The sequence below is a fragment of the Eptatretus burgeri genome, chromosome 14, assembly GCF_056783735.1.
Source record: "Eptatretus burgeri isolate ZD-2024b chromosome 14, Ebu_testis_v1, whole genome shotgun sequence".
Classification (NCBI taxonomy): Eukaryota; Metazoa; Chordata; class Myxini; order Myxiniformes; family Myxinidae; genus Eptatretus; species Eptatretus burgeri.
This window is the reverse complement of record NC_140974.1, coordinates 52,647,995-52,674,380: the sequence shown is the minus strand read 5'-3', so window position 1 is coordinate 52,674,380 and position 26,386 is coordinate 52,647,995. Positions and strand designations below refer to the sequence as shown.

The following is a 26,386-nucleotide window of genomic DNA, read 5'->3' as shown; positions in this document are numbered from 1 at the left end:
AGCCATATATTTTTTTAAACATAAAAACCTTCAAAAAACTCCTTCTCCAGAATGGCTTGACAGATCGTGGGGAAACTTCACACACATGTTGCCCAAGCCTTGCAGAAACCAGGGTGTTCACAAATAATTAATAGGTCACACGGTTTGACAGCCATATTGGAGTGAACTAAAATCTTTAAAAAATTCTTACTCTTGAACCACTTCATAAATCGATGGAAAACTTCAAAATTATGATCGAGTGATCATGGGGAATACATGCTTTAAATTTCAACCTGAGCGGGCGCATGGTCTGACCGGCAAAATTATTCAATATTTTTGAATCTGGGTTCAGGGATTTGAATCAATCTTGGTGCAAGTTCATATAATGATGTTATAATGTGGGTGGAGGCATATCTGTCGACGTCGCAGTGTCGACGAGTGCCATTCTAGTTTCCTCATGCAATATGATATGGGAGCTGCCAGTTGCTTTGAACAAACTAATAAGGATTGGTTGGTTTAGAGGTCACATTAATGCGGTTCCTCTTTCATGTTGGACTCCAGGGAAATAAACTGGCAGACAGTCTCGCGAAGCAAGCCAGCACAAAGCCTGCGGTAGATGTTTATGATCGTGGAATTTTCGGATGTTCATGTCTCGACCAGAATCCACTAACCCTAACCCTGGCAAGAATTGTGGTCTTCCTCCTGTACATATGTCCCCATCCAAAACATGGCATGCTTAGAGATGCAACGCCCCCTGTTAGCATTCCACCAGAGTGGCAGTTTTAGTTTATTGTAATCCCAAAAGGACTAAACCTTCACTGGACAGCTCAGCGGTGATGGCTGCGCCAACTGAGGTTTCTTGCAACCTTATACTTAATACTTGTGTGGGCCTTTTGAAAGAACATTACATATCGTCATGGAAGTCATAAAATACTACTTTGACTACTTTGATCATTGGTTTAATTCATTTTGGTTTATTTTCTCTTCCCCCACCCTGCAGTGCCATTCTCTCTGCTGTCTTCTGTTGCTCTCTCCTTCCTCTCAATTCTGAGTTTGTTCCTTTTGCTGCTCGCGTGTGTGTGGAAGCAAGAGAGGAAAAGGTCCCGAACGCCGGTACCCTGCAAGCTGCAGTGAGCTGCTTTTTGCTTCTGCATGTACAATACATTGATAAGGAAACTGTAGAGGAATGTATTTTCATCACAAGCTCTATATAATTTATGTATAGTGGAACTGGCTCATGACTTGACTTTTATCCATATTTATCAGACTGACCGAAGATGGAATTCCCTTGCTGCCTCCTTCTCGAGAATTGCAGGGACTACCTGAAGCAAAAATATTCAGCCAGCCAGGTCTGTTGTTCTCCTATGATTAATTCAGCCAATTATTTTAATTTCAAAAATATCCAATGATTTTATGTTCAAAAGGTCACAATGGTCATGTGCCCTTTGAAAATCATTTTGCAGATCATAACTCAAGTTAGAAGCATCTTATGTTTTTTGTCTACTTATGTGTCTTTTCTCTTTCTCTTTCTCATTTCAAACGTAACAGTGGTTTGACATGTAATGTAGGTGAAGGAATATCCATTGATGTATTCGTGTCAAATTCTACTTTTTAGTTATTTATAAAATATTTCGTATGCAGTCTGTGGCTGCTGGTTGCATCATTGCTGGGAGCCAGCTGTACCGCTGATGCAGTGCCCCATTTCCAGTAAGCTGGTACTCATTTTGTCGACCTCAGAAAGATGACAGGCAGCGTCAACCCACCTGGTGTTATTTAATGGACGACAGGGGCTCAAACTCAAGACCCTAACATCTTAAGGCAACTACCTGTACCGTTAAGCCAACACGATGCTTTTCTTTCAAGTTTATCTTTATATTCTTTCCTGGCAGCCTGGTGTTGGCTTAGTGGTTAGGGTGGTTAGTGGTTAGGCTTAGGATCCTAGGGTCCTGAGTTCAAGCCCCGTTGGCCGCTGAATTAATACACAGCAGGAGGTTGACTCAGCCTGTCATCCTTCCGAGGTCGGCAAAATGAGCACCAGTGTACTGGTAAGGGGGACACTGCATCAGCGGCATAGCCGCGTCCCAACCAATGATGCAACCAGCAGCCACAGGCTGCACTCGATAGCGAGAGATTCTTTCCTGGCTATGTATGATTCAGAAAGCTTGTTAAATGTGTAATACTGCAACAGATGCCTAAACGGGTTGAATGCATGCATGGTAGGTGTCCCTGTTGTTGAGAATTTTGCAGCAAGTGCTCGTGTTGCACATGGGTTCAAGGTCACCATTCCAGTTAAAAAGTGATCCTTTGATATGATCTATTAGGAGATTCGGGGATTCAGGTGGAATTGTTGCAGCCTAAGGCTAGACCAACCCAGTTTTAAATCTTGTTTAGATTTATCTCAGGATCACTGTAAATTAATTTTCTTGTCCACCCCATCTTGTCTTTCTCAGCACAAGAATTTCTTAAATCTTTACACAATTATCTAAGAGGTCCAGAGAGCTCTCTCGAGAATGTATTCTCAGCCAATGCATCCCAGCCGGGTGCTGAAGATGCACGTTTCGCCCTCTTCCTTGAGTTCACTGCCCGTGGAGGCGTAGGCTGGGATGAGGTGAGCAGGATGAGGAGCTGCAGTGAGGTGAGTTATTTTCTCATGAGGTTTCAAAGTTTCCAGACAAGACCAAATTGTGCAAATTTCAGAAATACAAAATAACCAGAAATATCGTTGGAGAACAAGACAGTTATAAGAAACCCTGTTTACATTGCTTATTCGCATCCAGGTGTTCCAAAGAAGCCTAGTGGGACAATGTTTTCATACATACTAAGCATCGAACAAAACCATGCTTCCAGCATGTTGACAGGTCCAGTAAAGAAAACCAGGTCTAACTTCTTGGGTACCTCTTAGAGGACATGGAAAGGTGGCTTTATTTATTATATATTATGTATGCCCTTGAGGAGGGGTAAAGGGTGGAATTCAGTGATATTGCATATGTAATAAATAAATAGCCATTTTTAGAGCACTTTTTGCATGTCCACGAAGCAACCCTTTTTTGGATGTTTATCCGCATGCTTAAAAAATAAAACAGTGGGATATTGTAATCGGCTCTGTCTGTCTGTCCTGCCTGTCTGTCTGTCTTCGTCTTGTCTTTTTGTCCATCCGTCATGCCAGCTCCTCCTAAACATTCGTGCAGAAATTCACCACACTTGGTAGTTATGATCACCACATGGTGAGAAGGTGCAACAGCAGTATCATTTTTGCCTCCACCTCCTGAAGCCCTGGAGCGGCTCCAAAAGGTCAAATACCAAAAAATGCAATTGCGGGAACATTTTTAAGCATTCTTTCAATGAAACTTTGGATATGCAATCAACATCGGTGGACAGTGGAACACTAAGAATTCTTTTGATGCATTTATCGTAATTTACTTTCAAAAACCACGTGAGTGAAGAATATAAAAGAAGAATGCTGTATTTCAATGGTGTGTGAGTAAAATATTTTAAAAAGCTGTTCGAGATTCAGCTAAATGTCACAATTCTGTCTTCATTTCGAAAGTTTGTGTTAAGTCAATCAATCTCTCCTACTCATAATTTTATCTTTTTGATCAACTCCTCCCTGGATCACGTAAGCTTCCCATGAGACAAGGTAGTTGAATTGGTATACCTGCTGTGTTCCATAACGACAACACAGAGATGTAAAATATAAGTTATTCTACATTTATGCTTCACAATAAACCTTTTAATTATTTATTTATTTATTTATAAATAAACGAGCGTGTCGGTTATACAGTGTTTGATATTGCAAAACTCAGTGGAATAATCTGAACGAAAACAGTGTGATTGAGAGAGGATTGTTTTAGGGTAACAGATAACTGGGGATGGATGATTCGCTAACATAAAATGTCTCCATAATGATTGCAACCCTTTTGATTTTTCTTTTTACGCCTCTGCTGACGAAGTCACCGGAGGCATTATATTTTTGGGTTGTCCATCCGTCCGTACATACGTCTGTCCATGCTGATTGTCTCTGTTTTCTCTGCAACTGCTTATCCGATTGACACAAAAGTTTCACCACAGGTGCAACTACTCGCGTAGAATGTTTTAATGATAAGTATGATGTCATAGGTTATATGGTGCAGCAGCCATTTTGGAAAAAGGAAAAACGTTGGACCTGTATATCTGAAACCACTCCATGGAAAAAATTGAAACTTCCCACATGGAAAGTACTCCCCATGGGAAACAAGTGTGATTTTTAAAATTTATTTCGGGTGTCATAGGTGGCTTTACTCTGACATCATAATTGCAGATGTCGAAAGCTTTATCCGATCAATATGAAAATTTTGGATCGTCATCAAGGGATAAATTGTGTCGGGGTGGGTGGGGGGGGGGGTTGTGGACATCATCGGGCATGTGGTTCGGTAGCCAATTTTTTTTTTAGCAGAAAAACCTTCAAAAATTTTCTTCTCTTAAACAGCTGAACGGATCGAGGCAAAACTTTACAGGTATGATCACCGATCCATGAGGAACAAAAAGTTCTCCACCTGTGACATCATAGATCACATGGTTTGGCAGCTATGATATTCTGAAGAATAAACCTTTGAAAACATTCTTCAGAACGACTTGACAGGTTGAGAGGAAGCTTTACCCAGATATTCTCCAAGCCTTGGGAATACCAGTGTGTTCACAGATAATTAATGTCATTGTCTGGCAGCCATATTCGATTCAACAAAAATCTTGAAAAAAAATTATCTCTTGAACCGCTTCATCAATCGATGTGAAACGTCAAAAATAATATTGTTACGGCTGTGGAAATTCGCAGAACACCATAAAGGTTCCTTAGATTAGCTATGCCGGTAAGTGAGTGTTCAGATAGCTTTCCCCACCGTTGTTTTGAGGGTATTCTTCGTGTTCACTGGGCTGCAACTCTTTGAGATAGCCGTTTTTCTTTACCTATCATTATTTTGAACATACACGCAAACAACAACCGCCACCAAGTATGCCGCAACGCCAAGCATGCAACAAACCTACATGCAAACAACAACCGCCACCAAGTACGTCACAACGCCAACCATGCTACAATTTCCATCACAACAACCACCACCATCTTCACTACTACCCCCGCTTCCGAACGCCATCCTCCACGGTCCACGCTACGATGGTTTCCATGTCGGGAACCGTCCGAGAGCGCGGGCAGGATTGGCAGAACAAAAGCTCTTACGGAGCCTGTGGAGTTTTTCCCGCCTATTTTCCCCGCGCTTAGTGTGAAGGGAAGGGGGCAGGGCAGCTCGCTGCCGATTGGTGGATGCACGGCGTGAGGCGTCGGAGTGAGGGAACGCCCCTTTTCGGGAAGCTTCTCGAAGGGAGGCGGAGCCGAAAACGGGGAGGAGCGAAGGGTGGAGCCCCACACGATATAAGGCGGACCGCATGCGGGCTCTCGCTCTCTTGGTGGTCGAGGTCGAGTTCGCTCTCTTGGTGGTCGAGGTCGAGTTCGCTCTCTTGGTGGTCGAGTTCGCTCTCTTGTTGGTCGAGGTCGAGTTCGCTCTCTTGGCGGTCGAGGTCGAGTTCGCTCTCTTGGCGGTCGAGGTCGAGTTCGCTCTCTTGGCGGTCGAGGTCGAGTTCGCTCTCTTGGTGGTCGAGGTCGAGTTCGCTCTCTTGGTGGTCGAGGTCGAGTTCGCTCTCTTGGTGGTCGAGGTCGAGTTCGCTCTCTTGGTGGTCGAGGTCGAGTTCGCTCTCTTGGTGGTCGAGGTCGAGTTCGCTCTCTTGGTGGTCGAGGTCGAGTTTGCTCTCTTGGTGGTCGAGGTCGAGTTTGCTCTCTTGGTGGTCGAGGTCGAGTTTGCTCTCTTAGTGATCGAGGTCGAGTTATCTCTCTTGGTGGTCGTCAGAGGTTCGTTCTTCTTCTTCTTCTTCTTCTTCTTCTTCTTCTTGTTCTTCTTCTTGTTCTTCTTCTTCTTCTTCTTGTTCTTCTTCTTCTTGTTCTTCTTCTTCTTCTTCTTCTTCTTCTTCTTCTTCTTCTTGTTCTTCTTCTTCTTCTTCTTCTTCTTCTTGTTCTTCTTCTTCTTCTTCTTCTTCTTCTTCTTCTTCTTCTTCTTCTTCTTCTTCTTCTTCTTCTTCTTCTTCTTCTTCTTCTTCTTCTTCTTCTTCTTCTTCTTCTTCTTCTTCTTCTTCTTCTTCTTCTTCTTCTTCTTCTTCTTCTTCTTCTTCTTCTTCTTCTTCTTCTTCTTCTTCTTCTTCTTCTTCTTCTTCTTCTTCTTCTTCTTCTTCTTCTTCTTCTTCTTCTTCTTCTTCTTCTTCTTCTTCTTCTTCTTCTTCTTCTTCTTCTTCTTCTTCTTCTTCTTCTTCTTCTTCTTCTTCTTCTTCTTCTTCTTCTTCTTCTTCTTCTTCTTCTTCTTCTTCTTCTTCTTCTTCTTCTTCTTCTTCTTCTTCTTCTTCTTCTTCTTCTTCTTCTTCTTCTTCTTCTTCTTCTTCTTCTTCTTCTTCTTCTTCTTCTTCTTCTTCTTCTTCTTCTTCTTCTTCTTCTTCTTCTTCTTCTTCTTCTTCTTCTTCTTCTTCTTCTTCTTCTTCTTCTTCTTCTTCTTCTTCTTCTTCTTCTTCTTCTTCTTCTTCTTCTTCTTCTTCTTCTTCTTCTTCTTCTTCTTCTTCTTCTTCTTCTTCTTCTTCTTCTTCTTCTTCTTCTTCTTCTTCTTCTTCTTCTTCTTCTTCTTCTTCTTCTTCTTCTTCTTCTTCTTCTTCTTCTTCTTCTTCTTCTTCTTCTTCTTCTTCTTCTTCTTCTTCTTCTTCTTCTTCTTCTTCTTCTTCTTCTTCTTCTTCTTCTTCTTCTTCTTCTTCTTCTTCTTCTTCTTCTTCTTCTTCTTCTTCTTCTTCTTCTTCTTCTTCTTCTTCTTCTTCTTCTTCTTCTTCTTCTTCTTCTTCTTCTTCTTCTTCTTCTTCTTCTTCTTCTTCTTCTTCTTCTTCTTCTTCTTCTTCTTCTTCTTCTTCTTCTTCTTCTTCTTCTTCTTCTTCTTCTTCTTCTTCTTCTTCTTCTTCTTCTTCTTCTTCTTCTTCTTCTTCTTCTTCTTCTTCTTCTTCTTCTCTGCTCTCTTGGTGGTCGAGGTCGGGCTCTCTCGTCTTGGCGTTCGGCGACCTGTCGGTGAAGGCGCCGGCCGGTGGCGAATCCGGGCAACTCCTCGGAGACGCAGATGGGAGGCACAGCCCTGCCGGCTGTGTGGTGCGAATCTGCGCGTCTGGCGAGGGAGCCGGAGAGAATTCACCGACCACATCATTGCAAAGGCCCGAGAGCAGGTGCGGCTACGCTAGCTGCCGTGGGAACAAGGCGTCGCGACCTGCCCACCGTCACACCTCGAGGGGGCAGGTAACCTGCACGGTACACACCCCGTCTACCCCCTTGCCTATGAGGGGGTCTTTCCTTTTGTTTTGTATGACTGCTGTGGCGCCATGTCCCCATAAGTAAACCTGGTAAGTGGCTGTAGATAATAATCGTAGTCGGTGGTATTGCTTTTGCCTTCTATTTGTCGCTTGTATATTGCATGACTGTATACGTGTTGTTGTAAATAAATGTGCTTGTGTGGAATGTATCCCGTTCGTCGTCTTTTTCCCTTTTGAAAGTGCCATCTTGAATCGCGGAATAAATTAGTAGAGGGTTTCAAACACCCGGTAACGAAGAATCACATCCGGCGAGGTCGGGCGATAATATCCGCTCGGTTATCGCTGCAGCACGGAACGGACCGCTTAAGCGGTTCGTGTCCCGAACCGACCGGTGCCGAGGTACTGTCGCCCGGTCGACTGCCCTCGCAGGTACTTAGGTAGATCGGATCTGGCGAGCAACCCTATCTTGCGCGGGTAGGCAATTGGCACGACCGTGGTGAGGTTAGACCCCACCCGTGACTGGCTCTTGGCGGTAGTTCCAAGGAGGGTCACGACTGAATTGTCCGACCGGTGAGCGACGCGGCTGCCATTAGAGGTACGCGGCCGCTCGCACGCCGGCGGGCGTAAATTCGTAACAATATCTAGTAATTATGAGTAATATATGTTTTAAATTTCAACCTGATCGGATGCATGATCTGGCAACCAGAATTATTTAATATTTTGAATCTGGTTTCATGGATTTAAATCAAACTTGGTACAAATATATTGATGTTATAATGTGGGTGGAGGCATATCTGGCGACACTGCAAATTCGAAGAGTGCCCTTCTAGTTCTTATTTATGTTGTGGTTATGGAAAAGACCCCGAGGTGACACACTCAACACATATGGGATCCTTAGATATTTCATTAGCCCCTCCCCCGCGCAGCAGGAGATGAGGTTTTGCACTCACTTCTGTATGTCTGTCTGGACCGTAACTTTTTTTTTTTTACCAATTGAGCTTTTGTCATCAAAGCTTTATTATGAGAATATGGAGAAGACAAATTGATAATTTCGTCAAAAGGTCAAAGGTCAGTATCAAAATCATCAATTTTCATCCGATTGACCTGAAATTTTAAGAATTTGCATGTTGGTTCACTGAATTGTTTCATCAATCAAAAGATGGAAGCCGATTGTTTCGGGGGGTTATTTGAATCAAAAGCTCAAAGGCCAAGGTTGCATAAAATCATCAGTTTTCATCCGATTTACTTTAAATTTGAGCAGGGTTTGCATATTGGGTCAGTGAAGCTTATTGCTTTTGAGATCTTAAGGTCATGGTCACCTAAAATCGTTAATTTATTTTTCAGCTGTTGTAGTCATGGTTATCACGTGGAAGAAGATGCCTGAATAAAAAGCAGATGTGGACGGGCTTTTATTTTCAGATGCTTTCTCGTTAGTAATTGTGTTTCGTCGGTTTAACTTTCCACTCGTAACAGGGAAGGGGAAAATGCATTGTGTGTGTTTAGCCGGAGTGATTCAATTTTCCCAGAGTGATTGAAGTGCGCCTGTCTTGTGTGTAGAGTAAGCTAATAATGTGCATGGGGTTCTTCTGTGCATATGGGCTAAGTGCTTTCTCTGTGACACTGCATCACTTGTGAATATTGCTTGAAAATATGTGCCTTTAATTTCTCCAAACTGTTTCCAACCTGCTCGATTGTGTTTCCCCATTGGTTAGACAAAGTATACGTAATAAATGGACGGGAAGTTGTACCTCAGTGATTTGCTGCGTGAGGTAGTTGACTTCTCACCTACGGTTTTGCTCGGCCATAATAAGTAGATAAAGGTGAGAAGTCGAGAGCATCATTCCCATCTGGAATAACTAAATCACCGGGAAGGTAATGCGATAGTTTGGCGCGAGGACAATACCAGATCCAGTTGCTTCAGATGGCATCCGTGGTTACCTAGCAACCCGTCGGGTCATGGGGTTATCTGCGGCTTGTCGGCTTCAGGGTCGGAGGTTAAGCAGCGGGTCCGAGCCACAACCCTTGTGAGCCCGTGTGCTTCCCTAGAACTCAAAAAAAATCATCATTAAATTTTTTTTATATCAAGGGAATTTTGAGGCATTGATTCCTTTTCATTTGTAGTATTTAGTGTCCATCACAATCTTCCCTGGGGGCAGTAATAATGTAGAATGTGTGGAATGGCTTCAGGTGAAGACCGGACCACATTTGCATAAAATGGGACCAAACGGTCCAAATAGTACACCTAACAGCCTTCCTGCGGGCTCTTTGTGCGACTCCTGCAGATGAGTACCTGGTTGGCTAAGGTTCTGTCATGTGATCAGAAAGACAACAGTTACCTTCTTACACTGCTCCACTGTGCCAAAGAACTGTGGGGCAAAGACAGTCCTGAAGATGGAGACCTTGGAAGTCAGGATCCTACAATTGTGAACTCTGAAGATGTGCATATGGAAGATGACAGGACATTGGGTGTAAAAATTAAGAGTGAAGAAGAAAGGAAAGAAAAAGAAGGGAAAGGAGAAATGAGCACGGATCACAAAGAGATGGAAGAGGGACTGAAACGACTTGACTCAAAACAGTCCAATGGAGGGTCAGAAATGATCACTCGGTCACTCACCACCTTAAACTTTTCGATGCTACCTCTGAACACCAGAGATTGTGAAACAATTACTTGGGTATTGAGGTAAGGTTTATATTTTTCTACACCGACTTCTGAATTTATAACTTGTTGGATTGTACCACTTCCTAATAATTCTGATAATTATACCAGAAGTAATACTCCAGTACATCCAATATTTTTATTGTTTTTTTATTATATAATGCATTTAATTTCCAATTGTAGGTGTATTGGTTATTAATTTTGAATGGTCTTCCAGCCACAAATTGTGTTATTATATATCGGGACAAAAGTTGGGGGGGGGGGGGGGTGGGTTGTCAGGTGAATTTGGCACCAGGTGAGTTAGGGCTCTTTGGTTTTATTGTAGACAGCAAGCCTCAAGCTTGCCTTGCTATTATAATTTTATTTGTTTATTCTGTCACTTGTGTACTATTATCACTTTCTCGTTCTTGCTCAACAATTATTACAGCTCTCACAAATTATTGGCCAAACACAACTTGGGGATGCAGCCAGACGGCTGTGTGACATCACTGTCATGTGACTATTCTTACCTCAGCAATGAAGCTTTGCGAGCTCTTGTCCCCATCATGCACCGATGCCTCGAACTCAGGTGATTTATTGGTGACTTATCACATTTATTTATTATTTGCTAAATTGAGATCAAAGGGAAAGGATGGAAAGTGGAATGTATCATGATGATGATGATGATGATGATGATGATATTAGTCCAGTACGTCAAAAATTCTGCCCTGTTTGCATATATAATATGTGCACGGTCTTAAATAAGTTTTTTTTTCATTCAGCAACTGATGTTTTATACTCAGGAGTATAAATAAAACATTGGTTTTATGACCCTTGATTGGTATTTACACAACTTGACTGCAAGCGCACTTGTGTGTTGTTCATAAAGCCTATCTCTATCTCTATCTTTATCTCTATCTCTCATGATTAGGTCCAGACTGAGTTTGTCTCTGGATGTATCCAGATTGAGCTTGTCTCCGGACACGTCCGGGTGGTGTTTGTCTCCAGACACGTCTGGGCGGTGTTTGCCTCCGGATGCGTCTGGGCGGTGTTTGTCTCCGGACGCGTCTGGGCGGTGTTTGTCTCTGGACAGTGTTTATGTCCGGATGGGAGTTTGGCTCCGGACTTGTCCAAGCGGTGTTTGGATCCGGACAGCTTGGCTCCAGCCACGTCTGGGTGATTTTTGTCTCCGAACATGTTTGGGCAGTGTTTATGTCTGGACGAGAGTTTGTTTCTGGACATGTTTGGGCATTGTTTGTCTCCTGACAGTGTCTCCAGATGGCTTGGCTCCGGAAATGTCTGGGCAGTGTTTTTTTCTGGGCGGTAATTCTAGTATGACTGGGAGAAAATGGATTTCAGACATTATTTTGTTTCCATCTTCACTGTTATTCTCTGCATAATAATTTTGATGAAACAGTATGAATCGTAATTAACACTCCACCGCACGTCTGCCTTCCCTTCCTCTCACCTTTCGCTGCCTTCCTTTCCCCCACCCTCCTCACTCTCCCTCCCTTCTTGCTCCCCCACCCCTCCTCGCTTCCCCACCCCTCCTCACTCTCCCTTCATCCTCTCTCTTCCGCCCTCCACCTCCTCACTCTCTCCCCCACATCTCTTTTTCTCCCCTCTCTTTGTATATCCGTCAGCAAAACGACGGGTGGTTTCCGTTAGCGAAGTTTCATGCCTTACTCAGCTCGTTGTTTAATAGTCTACGATTGCTTTAGACTCGTGTTGTAGCAGAATGAAAAACTCATGACAGATTTATCTAGATTCAAGTTAAAGCATTGTGGTGTTTGAATTCAATAACTTTTTTCAATGCCCAAATCCATGGAAATTCTTGTCATGCGACTTGTAACGACTAATAAGAGCTGGATAATGTGATGGTGAACAAGTAAAAGCACAGTACTAATGATTCCTCGTTTCCTTTTTAGGTTTTGTGAAAACTTTTTGTCAGATGACATTATTCCTTTGTTTGTTGGAGTGTTGAAAAACCCAGATTGCTCCATTAAACAGCTTGCGTGAGTTCATAAACTTTATCAACTGAAACAGTCTTGCCAAAGACAAGTTTCAGCTTGCTCTGCAACAGCAGGAATAAGTTTATTATCCCCATACTTTTGAAAATAATGGGGAAATATTGTAACAAGCTCTGTCTGTCCATCCGTCATGCTGTCTTCTCCTAAACGGTTGGGCAACCAGACTTGGTAGTTATGATCACCACATAGCACAAAGGTGCAAGAGCAGTGTCATTTTTGTCATCACCCCCCCCCCCCCCGGGGCAGGGTCAAAATGTTAAATACCAAAAAATGACATTACGGGCACATTTTAAACTAAACTTTGTACAGTTTATGTAATCAACACTGAGGGACGCATGAAATATGTTATGTTTTTTATGGATTTGACCCCCAGTTTATGCCCCAGGGTTTTCAAAACAGAAAAATTTATCTTGATCAAAAAATTTTGAAAAAAAACAAAACAGAAAAGAAAACTCAAAATTTGATAATGGGTCATTCCTGGTGGAACTTTTTGCCATCTTTAAACTTTCCCTTAGGTGTGTATCGTGGGGATTTGTGATTACACGCCGTAGACTTCGCTCGAGTTGGGATTTTGAACATAATAGGATAGATGAGAGATCTTAATGTTGTGGAGAGAAAGCAGAGAAAAGAAGAAAGAGAGGAGAAGGAAGAGATTTGATTATTTTTATTTTATTATACAAGTCTCTTTTTGTCTTACATAATGAATAATGAATGTCTTAAATAATAACACTGAATAATGTCTTTAAAATGAGTTCACCACCTGTCCCCCTTGTTCCTTTATTTTAGATTTTTGGTTGTCGGATTGCATTTACTTGTTGTAGTGTAGAAAATCAATGCACATTGCACAGGTAACTAAATATTCTTTTTCCACCCATAGGTAACCAAATATTCTTTTTCCACCGTATCCACTAACCAATCCTGCCCAAAACTCTCGAAACCTCATGGATATAAATATTTGTATGGATTTAATGAACCTGGCCAACACTGAACCCTGAATAGTTATGACTTTTTAATCAGCTACATTTTGGTAATTCCAGATTTCAAAAGAATGGCCACTTGAAACCAAGTTAAGTACATGTATGCTTTGTATGAAATGTCGAAAATGTCATAATTTATTGCTCTGCTTTTTCTTTTTCCAGTTTAAGATCAAACTCCTTAACTGATACTTCAGTTCCATTGCTTTGTGAAGGAATCTCAATCAACAGCAGCTTACTTTGGCTTTGGTGAGTCCTCCAATGTTTATACTCGTGTCTGTTAGCGTTTAAACATCAGGACAGACTTTTTTTTTCTGAACGGGTTACAAAGTCGAGACTTATGGAAGGGCGAAATGATAGCAGATGAACTGACAGTGGGACAGTGGTGCAATAGTTGGAAACAATGAGCAAGGGGAGAAACAACCAGGAAAAGGCAGTCGTTGACTGGACATTCTCCGTTGTGCAAAGTCCTTCCATAGCACATTTGCACTTATCCACCTACAAGGCTTTCATCCACAGCTCGATGCTTCATGGAGTATTGCTCTCCCATCCAGGCTGGGGCCCCTGCCTCATACCTTGCTCGGCTTCATGACGTGGAAACCAAGGTCCTCAAGATCATTGGAATCCCCTACAATGAAGATGTCTGTGTGCCTTTCATTTTCACATCGCAGACTGGTCGGTGGTCTCTCTGTCTTCTACCACCTCTGCTCTTTCCATGTTCACCCTCACCTCCCACCCCTAATAGCCCAGGTTTCTGCAGGGCACACACGACGGTCCACCACCAACCTCCCAAGATCACTGCTCACCTCCACTCATTTGTTCCTCTTTTTTAACTTATTTTGAAATAAGCTGTGGAAACACCTTCCACATTTTCTTCAATGTCATTGTTCCCTCCAGGTCTTCAAGACAGCTATTTGCCACCATCTCAGATGACCCCCATCCAAAACCATGATCTTTTTTTTTTACCCCTGTTCATCCCCCAGGTCCACCTCCTTCCAACTTGCCAATTTTTCCTCCCTGAGAGTTTGCTTTTGTATCCGTCTTGTACACCTCATGCATCCACCCCTATCCCTCATTCCTGCCACACCCATTTTTTTTGTCTGTCTCCCCATATTTTGTCTCTCAACCCTGCTGTTGGTGAGTTTCCCCTTTTTTCTGCTCTTCCTTTTGTTCTGTTACATCCTTATCCATTCGATGTTCTATCTCTTCCATGAGACTTGACTTGGTATACAAAAAAGAGAGGAAACACAAAAACCTGAAACGAAGAGGATTGGGTTAGGTAGGGTTAATGGTGAAAAGAAGAGTAAGGATCAGAGAATGCCATCCGATGGAGCTGCACCACATGCTATTAAGCCCTCCTCGAGGGAAGGGTGAGATTGATCAGCCTCAGAAAGGCGGTTACACAAACAGGAGAAAAAAGGAACAACAAGAAGGGCGCTTGGTCGAGCGCATACCTCCGCCACGCAATTCCTGATCCAGTCGAACATGTCGGGCCAAATATATTTTTGAGATATCGTACAATATATCGGTTTTGACCTCCTCTCAATTGTGAAGAATCACTTTAAAATTCTCGTGACCATATCCGGATCCGGATCTTCACCAAAACCGAATCAATTCATCCTCGTCACACCCCCAGTGTCCAGCAAATTTCATCCAAATCCGTCCACACCATTTTAAGATATCCTGCACACAACCAAACAAACAGGAGTGAAAACATAACCTCCTCCTTCCATCTTTGGTGGTGGAGGTAAAAACTGTGTCGATGTGTGATAAGCCTGGATTTTGGGAGTTTGACCAGGATGGGGATTACTGAAAGAACATGTTCATGGCAAAGAGGATCAAGGATACCAATCTAGTCATACAGATACTGGATAATTAATCACCAAAAAAGTCTTGAGTTAAAATCTGACTGACAACCACACAATTAAGGATTTGGATTCCAAACTTGTGTAAACCGAGCTAGACTCAGGATGATTAACTACATGAATGAGAAAAATGGAGGAGTATAATGGAGAGAAAAGAAATGGGTTGGGGGTGGGGATAGGGGGTCCTTAAAGGGAAGGTTTGGAGGAAATCGTATTGAGCATCGAGAGTGAGAGGAATGAAACATTCTTCCATGTTTCATACATAATACATGGTCCCTCAACACGTTTACCAAAATTGCAGCCTTGGTGTTGGCTTTATCAACTGTCGAGGGTGTGCAGCAAATGTTCAGTGAAGCTGGAACTGATATATATTTTTTTAATTCAAGTATTTTCAAAACTTAAACATCAGATTTGTGGGGCTGGCAAATTAGTCGACCTTCATTGCTCGGTTGTATCTGACCGTAGCGAAGAACTGACTTGATTTTGAGCTTCATGGGTAAATAAATGTGGTGGTGGCTTGTAAATCGTTTGTACAATAAAATAAAATGTTGAGTCGAGTAAAGTTAAAGGAAGTTTTTGGTTTGTTTTTGTAGAATTGTGCCTCGTAGTCAAAACGGATTACCAAAGAGAGAAGTTTGGTGTCTCTTGATTACTCGATTCACAGTAAGCTACGAGTCATATTGTATTTGTTTTCAGGAAGGTTGTGTAACCCAGTTGATCGATCTACCTCTTTTCATGGCCTCATGTGACAGGCTTGGAGGAAATGACTTTTCTCAAGAAGGAATATCTCAGCTGGAGCAAGCAGCCCAGGGCCGGCCAGAGATGCATCTCATGATATAGGCAGCCGGGTGCCCTTTTGTGCAGGTGACATAGGCAGCGGGGTGATCACCAAAAATGTGATACCTGCAGAGCGAAGATCACCAAGGCGCAGCCAACTCGAGGTTTTTTGCAAAGATAAAAGGGCCCAGGCTCAGATATTCCAAAATTTCATCTGCAGACCGCAGACTTCAACATTGAAATTCGGAGTCTTTGCCATTTTATTCGTAAAATCCTCGAGATGATGGTGATTTTTGCATTCTGTACACTGCTGTTCTTACAAAGTTGCTGATTATGGACTAACCCCACACTGCTTTTTCATGGTTTGAAAAGTTCCTTAAAATTATTTTTTCTCTTTCGTGCCATTCTTTACGCTTTTAATTAATTTACAGCAGGTGCACTAAACGTTATTGTAGTTGGGAAGATCCATGTTCAAAAGTGACGACACCATCGATTTGTATAGCTGCTTAGCAGGCGAAATACTCAGGTCTAACTTTTCAACCACATGGTGGTCTTCATCCAGGAGTGTGCAGGCACCGTGTGCCAATGTGCTGTTTATTCTCTGGGGGAGAGGGTGGAAGGGGTGAGTGATTGCCAAATGATGAAAAAATAAGAAAACTTAGTGGAGGTCTCACCATTTGCATATTGCAGCCACAAGGGAGAGCAGCAGTGTAGAAAATACAAAAATGTGGTTTTCCCCCTCTTCCTTGGGAGGAAAACACCCGGGCATATGGTGACTGCACAGTCTTCCGGGGTGAAGACTACTCTATGGTTGAAACGTCAGACCTGAGCCTTGTCTGCTGGGCAGCTGTACCGGTTGGTGGTGCCTTCATTTAAAAATATATCCACTGACTAATTTTACACTTTGTGAACCTGGCACAAAAGTAACACGGATTTCTGGTGAGAATTTTGATTGAATAATCATTTTGCCTTGTAAATATCTTGGAATTTAAGGTGTGCTTTCCCAATCTCATATCTCATGTGCAGAGTAGCCGTAACCCACGGCTGGCTTATTCAGAAGGCTTGGCGTGCAACAATAACAAACACAGAGGGGGATGTTCTTCCCAGATGCATATTCGACTCCGATTCGATTCCGATTCCAATTCCATCCCGCTGATGCGTGGCTGTCCAGTTGATGCGGTGCTACTGCACATTTGGGAAGGAATTGGTAATTTATTCAGGATCACACCTAATTCTCAACAAAGACACCGTGGGATATTTAACGTCCACAAGACAACACCAGCAGAAGGGACACCCGGCTTAACGTCCACCTGATATCGCCGTACCTGTGATACACCTGGGTTACAGTTTATAGCTGGCTGAGATTCAAACCCAAGCTCGCCAGCTCAGCGGCGAGTGCACATAGCTGTAGGCTATATCCTGACAGCCTACAAGGGGTATTTTTGCAAGAGGTGCTACATGTGACGTGATTATGCCGCTTCGAAAAAGCCTTAAACTGAACCAGATAAAAATATAATTTATTCGGTCAAGGATTGGACAATCCAACCACCATTCTAAACAAGCTTTGACATCTTTTTGCCATTGTCTTAAATTGCTTTGTGAATGACACATGCTATGGAATAGCTCAAAATACTGTTTAGTTATTTTGTTATTGGTATCAATCAGATATTTGTCTTGTATAGAATGTCCCAATTAAATTTTCGCCGTCATAACTTTTCGGGCATCAGTTTGCTTTCTGCTGAAGTCAGAGTTAAAAACACTTGAAGTCGTCACAAGGAAACCGATCCTATTTGTGCAGTTTTTTCTGGATGTATTTACAATGTGAGAAGTATGACATTTTGGAAAAAGCACATTATTGCAAGATGAGACACTGTATTTCCAATTTACAGTCGTCATGACAGCCCACAAGGCTGGTTCAAATTAAAGTAAAAAAAAAAATGCAACTACATATATATATATATATATATATATATATATATATATATATATATATATATATATATATATATATATATATATATATATATATATATATATATATATATATATATATATATATAACATCCAGATTAATCGACAGTTCTGTTGCATCATAATGTTTGTTCTTGTTTTACATGCAAAGTGTACATTATATTAACTGTATTAATTTCCATGGAGATAGATGGAGTGGTGCGACGAGAGAAGATGAAATTCAGGAACTCAGAATCAACCAAGCAGCCTGTTCTCCCTGGAAACGTGTCGCTCATGGTTGACATGTTGACAACATGGTTGACAGTGAGGGTTGCGCGTATGCCTTCAAAATAGTCTCTGCCAGTTGTGGATCACCATTTGCCACTCGAAAAGCTCGCGCTATGGCTGTGTAGGTAAAGCCCTTTCCAAGCAGCCGTTCGATCTCCGTGTCCACAGTGGAGTGCTCTGCCGCCACCAAGGGGGTGTACCGGGATGTCGGGGATCTCGGTGGAATCGGAGGCGTCAGTAGCTCATTGGCTGTGTGGGTAATGGGAAATAAAGAATCGAGATTGCTCTTAGAATTATTTTTCTAAAAAAATGCCTTATGCATCATATTATCTGGAAAAGACAGTCTCGATAGGCTAGCTGAGGAGGGGAGGGAAGAAAAGTGATTTGCTATTCATAAATATTAACAAGATGGGTGGTGGAAAAGGAGGCTGCGGATCCAAAATTCTGCCACTTTTGCCTACGTAATATGTAGATAGCCCCAGCTAGTTTAAACAAGGTGTAACTGTTAAATGATTCAATTGCTCATACCCAGTCTGACTGACCATCTGCCATGTCTGGATTGAAGGAGGAGCAGGACAAGGTCGTTAGGAAACGATTTTAATCAGCTCTTATATTCATATAAAACTTCACTTATTCCTAATCATGATTCGTGTAGCATCCTCACGATTTAGCTTTAATTAAATAGTGTGCAAAACAATATTTTGATTGAACTAATTGCAGAACCTTTTGAAAAGGTGATCTTTATATTTTTGTACTTTTTTCGGTGGATGAATTTATTAGATTTCATACTCGGGTTTGGGTTAAGAGATAACTCAGACGTAACATCTGTTTCCTGGATTGTGGTGATATGGGAGTTGCAGAATGAGCAAAGTGTCCTTTTCCTGTCTGAGTTTCATTGGAGAGCCTGTTATTGCCAACAGCTAGTTTATCAGATTGTGACTGTGATAGCTCAAAGTGAAATAAATAATCCAAAGAAAGATATTCCACAAAGAATGGGGTAATAGCATGGTGGAAAGATCACCCAAAAGCATTTACCGTACTTCATTCAGCACAATGTGCGCCCCGTGGGTTTCACAGACTTACCGTTGGTAGGCTGAAGGCTCGAGGGAGAGAGTGGATCAAATAAGCTCATGAGGTCATCGGAGACCGCAGTGCTTCCCCGTCGGCCCGGGCTGTGGGTGAACAAGAAGGGCGAGTGGAAATATTACATGACACGACTATCACCGCGCAATCCCAGCAGCCTGGAAAATCGTTGTGTCGTATGAACGCTGAAGAGCATTTGAGACGCAAGTATGGAAACTGCTGCTGTATGTGCTTCGCGAGTTTTTCCGTCGCCTGTGTTCGTAGCTAGAGGGTTTCCCAGCTCTTGGTCTGTGAAGTGCGTTTTGAGCCTGCAGACCTTTTTTTGCCTCGGAAAAACTCCATCTGTCTTGTTATGGAACTTTATCGTGTTCTCTCAAGCTCAAGCTGCGGTAAAACCTATACGGGGTGTGCGTTCACTCGGCACGTAGTATTTTGCTCGTCCGTCAATGGTAAGTAATATCACTTGAAGCAGAAATGCATCAAATGTACCCAACGAGGAGGAGGATGGGGGAGTGTGGCTACACAATGGTAAATATCAGAGCATGTGGTGCAAAAATCTGTCAAACGCACTCGGAGGGGGAGGGGGTGGTGTGGGGGGGGCTGTAGAATGGTAAATAATGTCACCCAAACAAATTACAAATTCCTGCCCAAATCACCTTGAGTTGAATGTTCAGGCCTTGTCAGTCTGTTCGTGAAAGACTTTTATTTATTTATTTTTGCACAATTTAATGCTCTTAGTGGAGCTGGGCAAAAAACATTCCCTGTCCAACCCCCAACAACAAAGTGGGAATAATTGGAGTTCTTAAAGCAGCAGTGGTACCTTTCTTTTTTTGTCATCCAGCTCTTCCATGAGCCTCGACCTCCATAAAAAATAATGCTTGGGACAATATAATGGTAACGGTAATGTCATGTTTTTTTTTTGAAACAATTGTGTGAAATTGTGTTGGACAAATTGGCAGCAATAGAAAGAAAACAGCCACACTGCACCAACAATGACTGACACACATATATATATATATATATATATATATATATATATATATATATATATATATATATATATATATATATATATATATATATATATATATATATATATGTGTATTTGTACTTGCTTTACCTCAGCTTTTCGCCGTCTGCCATTGGGACAAAGAAATATTCGCGGCAGATTTGTGGTATTGGAGATCGATTGGGCTGTAAAAACAAAAAGAATAAACAAGAGAAATTACGTCATTATCATTTAGCAATCGCTCGCAAATGTTATGGAAAAACTGAATGTCCACTAAACATCACAAATCTGCAGCAGACGATAATTATCTGTTTCAAGAACTGTTTACACCCATCGGAAACTTTTTCTTTTTTTATTTTTAAAGGAACCTTTGAGCCTTTTTTATGCCACTAAGTGGTCAGTGCTTTCACCAACAGAGTTGCTCAGCTTTCCCCACAAAAAGGTCTCGTGAAAATTCTTATTATTAGTGTCGGTATCGGTCGGTGTTGGAATCACGGCGTTGCTCAAAATGATGAGCTCACTATCAGGCTTTATTACGGTGGATATCGACCTATATAATTATTACGGTAATGCAATGGAAGGAGAATCTGCATCAGCGGACAAGATAAACAATAGATTTCATCGACTAGACGAGGAGTTGATAAGACGATGTCAACCCCGTACGAAATGAAGTGCGGCTGATGTTTTGAGCTTTGGCCCTTCCTCAGAAGACTTACAGGTAGTGAACAAAAAAAATAAATGGAAACGCCAATGTAGTGTCACTTAATAGGGCAATAAGCCACCATGTGTGGCCAGTACGGCCTGTATGCGCTGTGGCATGAAGTCCGCCAGCGTCTGGAATTCTGCAGGAGGGATGCGGCACCATTCTTCCACGAGAGAGTCAATCAACTCACACCTATTTGGAGGTGGAAAACACTGTCTCAGGCGGAATTCCATAATATCCCATAAATGCTCCACGGGGTTCAGATCTGGTGACTGAGAAGGCCATGACATATGGATAACATCAGTGTCCATTAGTTGACCACACGTGCTATATGGATGAGGGCATTAGGGGGATATCCTCTCGCAGCAATGCCGGCCATAATTATAGACAACCAGGCTTGTGCAGCATTTTTATACATGACCCTAAGCATACTGGGATGTTATTTGCTCAATTAGCACATGGGCCACACGTGTGTGGAAGCCATTCTTTGGTGTGTCTAATTTACCCAGGTGTTTCCATTTTGTTTGTCCACTACCTGTATGTTGACTTGATGGAGGGCTAACTTCAGACGCACCTTTCCCATGCTGGTAAACATACCATCAACCCCGGTCGATAAAACCTATGGTGTTATTTCATGGTTTATTTACTTGTGGTCATATGTAACCACTAATTTGTGACCACAGTTTAACTTGCAATTGATCGGACAGAAAAATAAAACCACAATATTGCTTCTGAGTCAAATACCTCATCAGGCGAGGATGTGCTGCTCCTGGTATGTTGGCAGAGACTTGATAAATCGACGTTCTTGCACCTTCCATCCGGGTAAAGATATCTGAAGGTGACAAGGAAATGCTTGTTAAACCTCGATTGACATTCTCTTCAGGTTGTGCCGGCCGCCACTTTGTGACCAAAAAGGACTTCTGTAAACACACACGAACACACAAACACACACAAACACATGCAAACACGCACACACGCACAGAAAACTCACAGGCCTTGCTTGGCACCATCTTGAAGCACCTCGTGGAGGGGCATCGTTGGTGGTGGCACGGCTTGCACGATACGCCCATCCTTCGCCACATAGCCGATGGCCCACTGCCCAGGGCGGGAGCAGCTCAGGCGAAACACGTAACTGGGACAAACAGCAGGAATATTTAATGACCTTTCAAGTTGCAATGCGTGGCTTAAAACTGGAAAGGAAAAAAAAGAAAGAAAGAAATCTTTCATTTAACTAAACAAGTTTGCTTGACTTTCAATGTACAACCTCTCCGAAAAAGTATTGGCTTGATGACACCGCTACATCAAAATGAAACTGATGTTGGATACTTGGAATGCTCGGGGTATTGTGGAAACGGTCCATAATATTGACTACGCAAGGAAATGTAGTGGAAATTTTGGATCCTTCTTTGCCGTTATCAATTATTTCAGGTTTATCAGAGACCTCTGCGATCACCTATGTGCTGAAAAATTGCTCCGTCAGTATCCTCCGTGGATCTCTGGGGGCTTAAACATTATAAAATGAGGAAAATTGTTTGTGTCTGACATCAGTTCCATTGGATCTCATTCCTCGCCACCTACCTGCCTGGCTTGCTCTGGTACTTCTGCAAGCGAGTCCTCACTTCATCATAGGTGAGAAACGCCATGTAACCTGGATGGCTCAACATCAATGCCTTCCAGCTTTGCAGTGCAAAGGACCAAGGCTGCCGGTGGAGGAGTGGGCAAAAGGATGTTTGACAGTAAGTAAATGATGACTTATAAGTGCTCAAAGACTTAATGATTTGTCATGTAATGCACATAGGAACTTGTGGCAATAATGTGGTTGGATAAAAGGTAATTAGCCATTGTTTCCAATCGATCTTTAATTCCTAAACCTGCACCACCTGCTCTATGCAAATCGGTTAATCTGTAGATTACCTCTAAGAATCAGTAGAATGAGGAACTAATTTTGCTTGTGAAAGCTGGTGTTGCTTCCCATCAAAGGACAGGGAGAAAAATGCATGGAATCGAGATAACGTTGAACAAGGTGTGCAAACTGCCATGAGAAGCAAGGATAAGCTGATGTTTCGGGCGTTAACCATTTGTCAGAGAGAAAAATCGAGATGGGATAGGGGCAATGCTTCGTCTCGTGTGGTTCAGGGATTTGAGCTCAACATGACGGGGAGAAAAGTGAAAATAACAGAAGAAAAAAAACCAGAAGTGAAAGTAGGATATTGCATAAATAAACTAAAGCAACTTTAAAAAGTGATGCAGATAAAAATAATTAAAAGTAAAAGGGAGTATTAACAAACGAGAAAGAAAAGGGGAAATGAGATGAGAGAAAAGGGAATGGGAGAGAAAAGAGGAAAAGAAGGGTAAAAGAGAGGAGAGGAAAAGTGAGCCGAGACGGATAAAGCAATATAACAAAAAAACAGAGGGAAAGGATTGAAAAGTTGCAAGACATGAGAGGCCAAAGTGAATGAAAAGCACTCATTGATTCAATGGGGGCCAATGTGCCAATCCTAAAGATAAGGCTTTGCAATTGCCATTGCCTATGTTGCTGAAATGGAGAATGATACTGGAGAACTACCATGTGACTGAACGGATTGAGCGAAGTGTCAAGCAACTGGCTTGGAGAGGTCTGTAATGTTGGTTCGGTATTGCGGGTGCGCTCCCAGTGCATAGGCCACAATTTAGGTGGGAAAGACATGCTCGATGAAGAACCGACACATCTCTTTTGATTATTATATTGAAGTCGGAATTGTCGCTGCACAGTTGGTGGAACTAGGAAGATGGAATTTAACTTTTGATGTGAGAGGGGTGTGAGGATGAATATCAAAGGTATCTGCGTGTATCTTTACATTTATAATGGATAGTGATGGGAAGTCCATTCTCTTTGACTGAAAGGTGACATAGGTCCCTGAAATCTCCCATGTGAAATTGAAGGCAAGGTGTAAAGAATTTACAAAGTCAATAAACTGTTCAAGATCATCTCTGCTACTGATGCAATCATCTATGCAGGGGCCAAATAATTCTGGGGTGGGATGGGCAAACTATTCAAAATTTGTTTTGCAATGAAAGAGACAAAAAAAAATTTGCATACAATATCGAGGCTCATGTAAGAGCTAACACACAGAATGTATAACAAAGTGAGCAGGAGACAAGAGCGGTGATAGTAGGAAGCACAAAACAGTGGGGAACAGAGACATTAGGAGATCTGTGGAAGGGAGAGGGATGGAGCGGGGTACACGGGGTAAAGAAGACTGACACTACAGGGACCTTCAGGAAGGAAAACAGGGAATTTGAAAGAGGTGGGTTTGGGGAAATATTTGCATAACTCAGACCTATTTTGGTGTCTATGGCGAAGCTGTTTGTGTGCTTGTAGAATTTGCCTGCATCTGAGAAGCAGTTGAGGTGAGGACCAGTTCAGTGAGACAAAGAGGAGTTACTGTGCTTCTTGGTTCCTTGGTGGTCTGGAGATCAAAAAGGTGTTTGAGCACCTGAAGACTCTCATCGTTAGGGATGAGGAGTGCACAGGAATTTGATGTCCATAGTGAATAAAAGTGTTATCTGATGGAAGCCTGAACTGCTCAAAGATTGAGAGTGCATGATCGATGTCTTTCATGAAGGAAAGTAGAGATTGGGACGAGAATAGTCATTTTCTTTTCAAGATAACTGGAGATTAGTTTGGTGGAAAAGCTACAAATGGAGATGATCGGGTGACCCAGGTTGTTATCTGGACCCAAAAGCAGTATTGCAGTCACAGACTGTAACCTACCGGGTAAAACTGCCCTTTAATGTACAGTGATGTACGGAATCACGTGCACACTGCCAGAAGATCTACATCGGTGAAACAGGGTGAAGACTGCGCCATCGCTTCTATTCATTGTTCTTGCTCATTGTACGAAACAACAGCACAGACCTCTCCAAGGTGGTTGCTCACACTTCAATCCTCCTGCACATCTGTTTATCCACATGGCAGTCCCTCATAGTTTTCCACCATTTCAGCACCATGGACAGTCCAAAGCATAAAGAACCAAGCCTAATCTTCAAGATCAGCTTGTTGTCCCCCCTACTCTCCTCTCCTCGATTATATTACATTAATAAGTGCTTTTCATTCACTTAAATCACCCGTCTCTTACAACTTTATATATAATTTCCCCTCTCTTTTTGTTTTTCCCATGTTGATTTATTTCAAATAATTTACCCCACCTGACCTCTTTTCATATATATATATATATATATATATATATATATATATATATATATATATATATATATATATATATATATATACATACATTACATATTGGATTGCTTCAATTTATTTATCTGATGTCCTTTCATTTCTTGTTGGTCTCCTGATGATTTTCACTTTTCACTCAGTCCCCGTCCCCTTGACTTTACACAACCTTTACCCTCTCGTTTTCACAATGAGTCATCGTCACTTCCACATGTTGCCTGACCCCTGCATCTTGACCCTGCTCTAACACACGCACCTCTGACTCACGACCACACTAAATCAACCTTCGCTCCGACCCAGTCTTCCTCTTTTGATCTGACAAAGGGGTATGCCCAAAATGGCAGGTTCTCCTTGCTTCCCATGGGCGGTTATAATACCACTGCATAGGAATTGTATAGAAATTAGGTGAGGCTTCTCCTAGAATATTGTGTGCAGTTTTGGTCACCGCATCTGACGAACGAAGGATATAGCTGCAGGAACAGGAGAAGCAGGTACAGCGTCGAACTACGAGATTGATTCCAGGGCTAGCTCGGCTAAGCTATCAGGAACATTCGAAGGAGACCGGACTTTATACATTGGAAAGGAGGCGATCGCAGGGGGATCTGATCGAGATGCTTAAGATGAAGGATGTGGACAAGATATGTGCAGTGGAGTTTTTCAACAGAGTTGACAAAGTTAGGACCAGCTGCCATAGCTTGAAGGTAAAGAAGATGAGTAGGGACAGTTTGAAGGCAGAGATCTTTCAGTCGGAGAGTGGTTACTGTGTGGAATGGTCTCCCAGGAAAGGTAGTAGAAGTAGAGAGGATGGATAGGTTCCTAGATGCATTGGAGATAGAGGGGTATAGGGATATTAGTTTGTGTAGATGGTATGTAGCTCATGTATGGATGGGTAACAATACTGAGGTTGGTGCAATGCAGGCATGATGGGCCGAATGGCCTCCTCCTGCGTAAAAGTTCCATGTGTATCTTTGTGATCAACATTCTGTCGATTTCATCCATCATTTCAAAAAGCAGTTACAGTTTTGTCTTTAAATGTATGATCGTGAGTGTTTGGTTACATATCATGCCCATGCCAAAGTAAATCAAAATTCTCATCTAAAAACACACTGAAGTAATAGGTATTTAATACAAGCAAGCATTTTGAGAATGATATGCATCGAAAGGATATCTGATTCTTAAAATTAAAGCAGGAATTCGAGCACAACAAGCTTGCCAAATGCCGCCTTCGTGACTTTTGAGCAAGCTCGAACGAGCAAATACGTTCTGCTGGCAAGTCCTGTTCTAACACCATGCAAAACACTGGGAATGAGACTGCATATTGTATTGCTGTTTGTTTCTGTTGCTGCCATCTTTGCTGCAATGTGGGTGCTGTGGATACACTTTCTCTACTTGATCAATGTGAAACAAATCTGAGGTGCCCTCCAGGTAGCTTGTTATCGGAGAACTAAAATTAACTCAAGAAGAAGGCCACCCTTCAGCTCGTTATGAGAGAAATAGAAGTTTGAAAATGTCCTTGTTAAA

General features: G+C 42.2%; 2 protein-coding genes across 2 annotated transcripts in view; one reads left to right on the top strand and one right to left on the bottom strand.

Moving 5' to 3' along the window:
* LOC147013207 (uncharacterized) overlaps positions 1-17,325 on the top strand; it is a 23,489-nt gene extending 6,164 nt beyond the window's left edge. Inside the window, exons 2-9 of the mRNA XM_085854851.1 lie at positions 980-1,109; positions 1,246-1,328; positions 2,430-2,614; positions 9,615-10,012; positions 10,416-10,556; positions 11,896-11,982; positions 13,137-13,220; positions 15,589-17,325. Of these exons, the coding sequence (XP_085710977.1) occupies positions 980-1,109; positions 1,246-1,328; positions 2,430-2,614; positions 9,615-10,012; positions 10,416-10,556; positions 11,896-11,982; positions 13,137-13,220; positions 15,589-15,676 (1,196 nt within the window). The 3' untranslated portion in view covers positions 15,677-17,325. The remainder of the gene's footprint in view (positions 1-979; positions 1,110-1,245; positions 1,329-2,429; positions 2,615-9,614; positions 10,013-10,415; positions 10,557-11,895; positions 11,983-13,136; positions 13,221-15,588) is intronic.
* LOC147013206 (E3 ubiquitin-protein ligase CBL-B-like) overlaps positions 17,110-26,386 on the bottom strand; it is an 18,681-nt gene continuing 9,404 nt past the window's right edge. Inside the window, exons 4-9 of the mRNA XM_085854848.1 lie at positions 22,225-22,346; positions 21,638-21,778; positions 21,391-21,478; positions 20,055-20,128; positions 18,935-19,023; positions 17,110-18,100 (exon numbers count right to left, since the gene is read on the bottom strand). Coding sequence (XP_085710974.1) covers positions 17,856-18,100; positions 18,935-19,023; positions 20,055-20,128; positions 21,391-21,478; positions 21,638-21,778; positions 22,225-22,346 — 759 coding nt within the window. The 3' untranslated portion in view covers positions 17,110-17,855. The remainder of the gene's footprint in view (positions 18,101-18,934; positions 19,024-20,054; positions 20,129-21,390; positions 21,479-21,637; positions 21,779-22,224; positions 22,347-26,386) is intronic.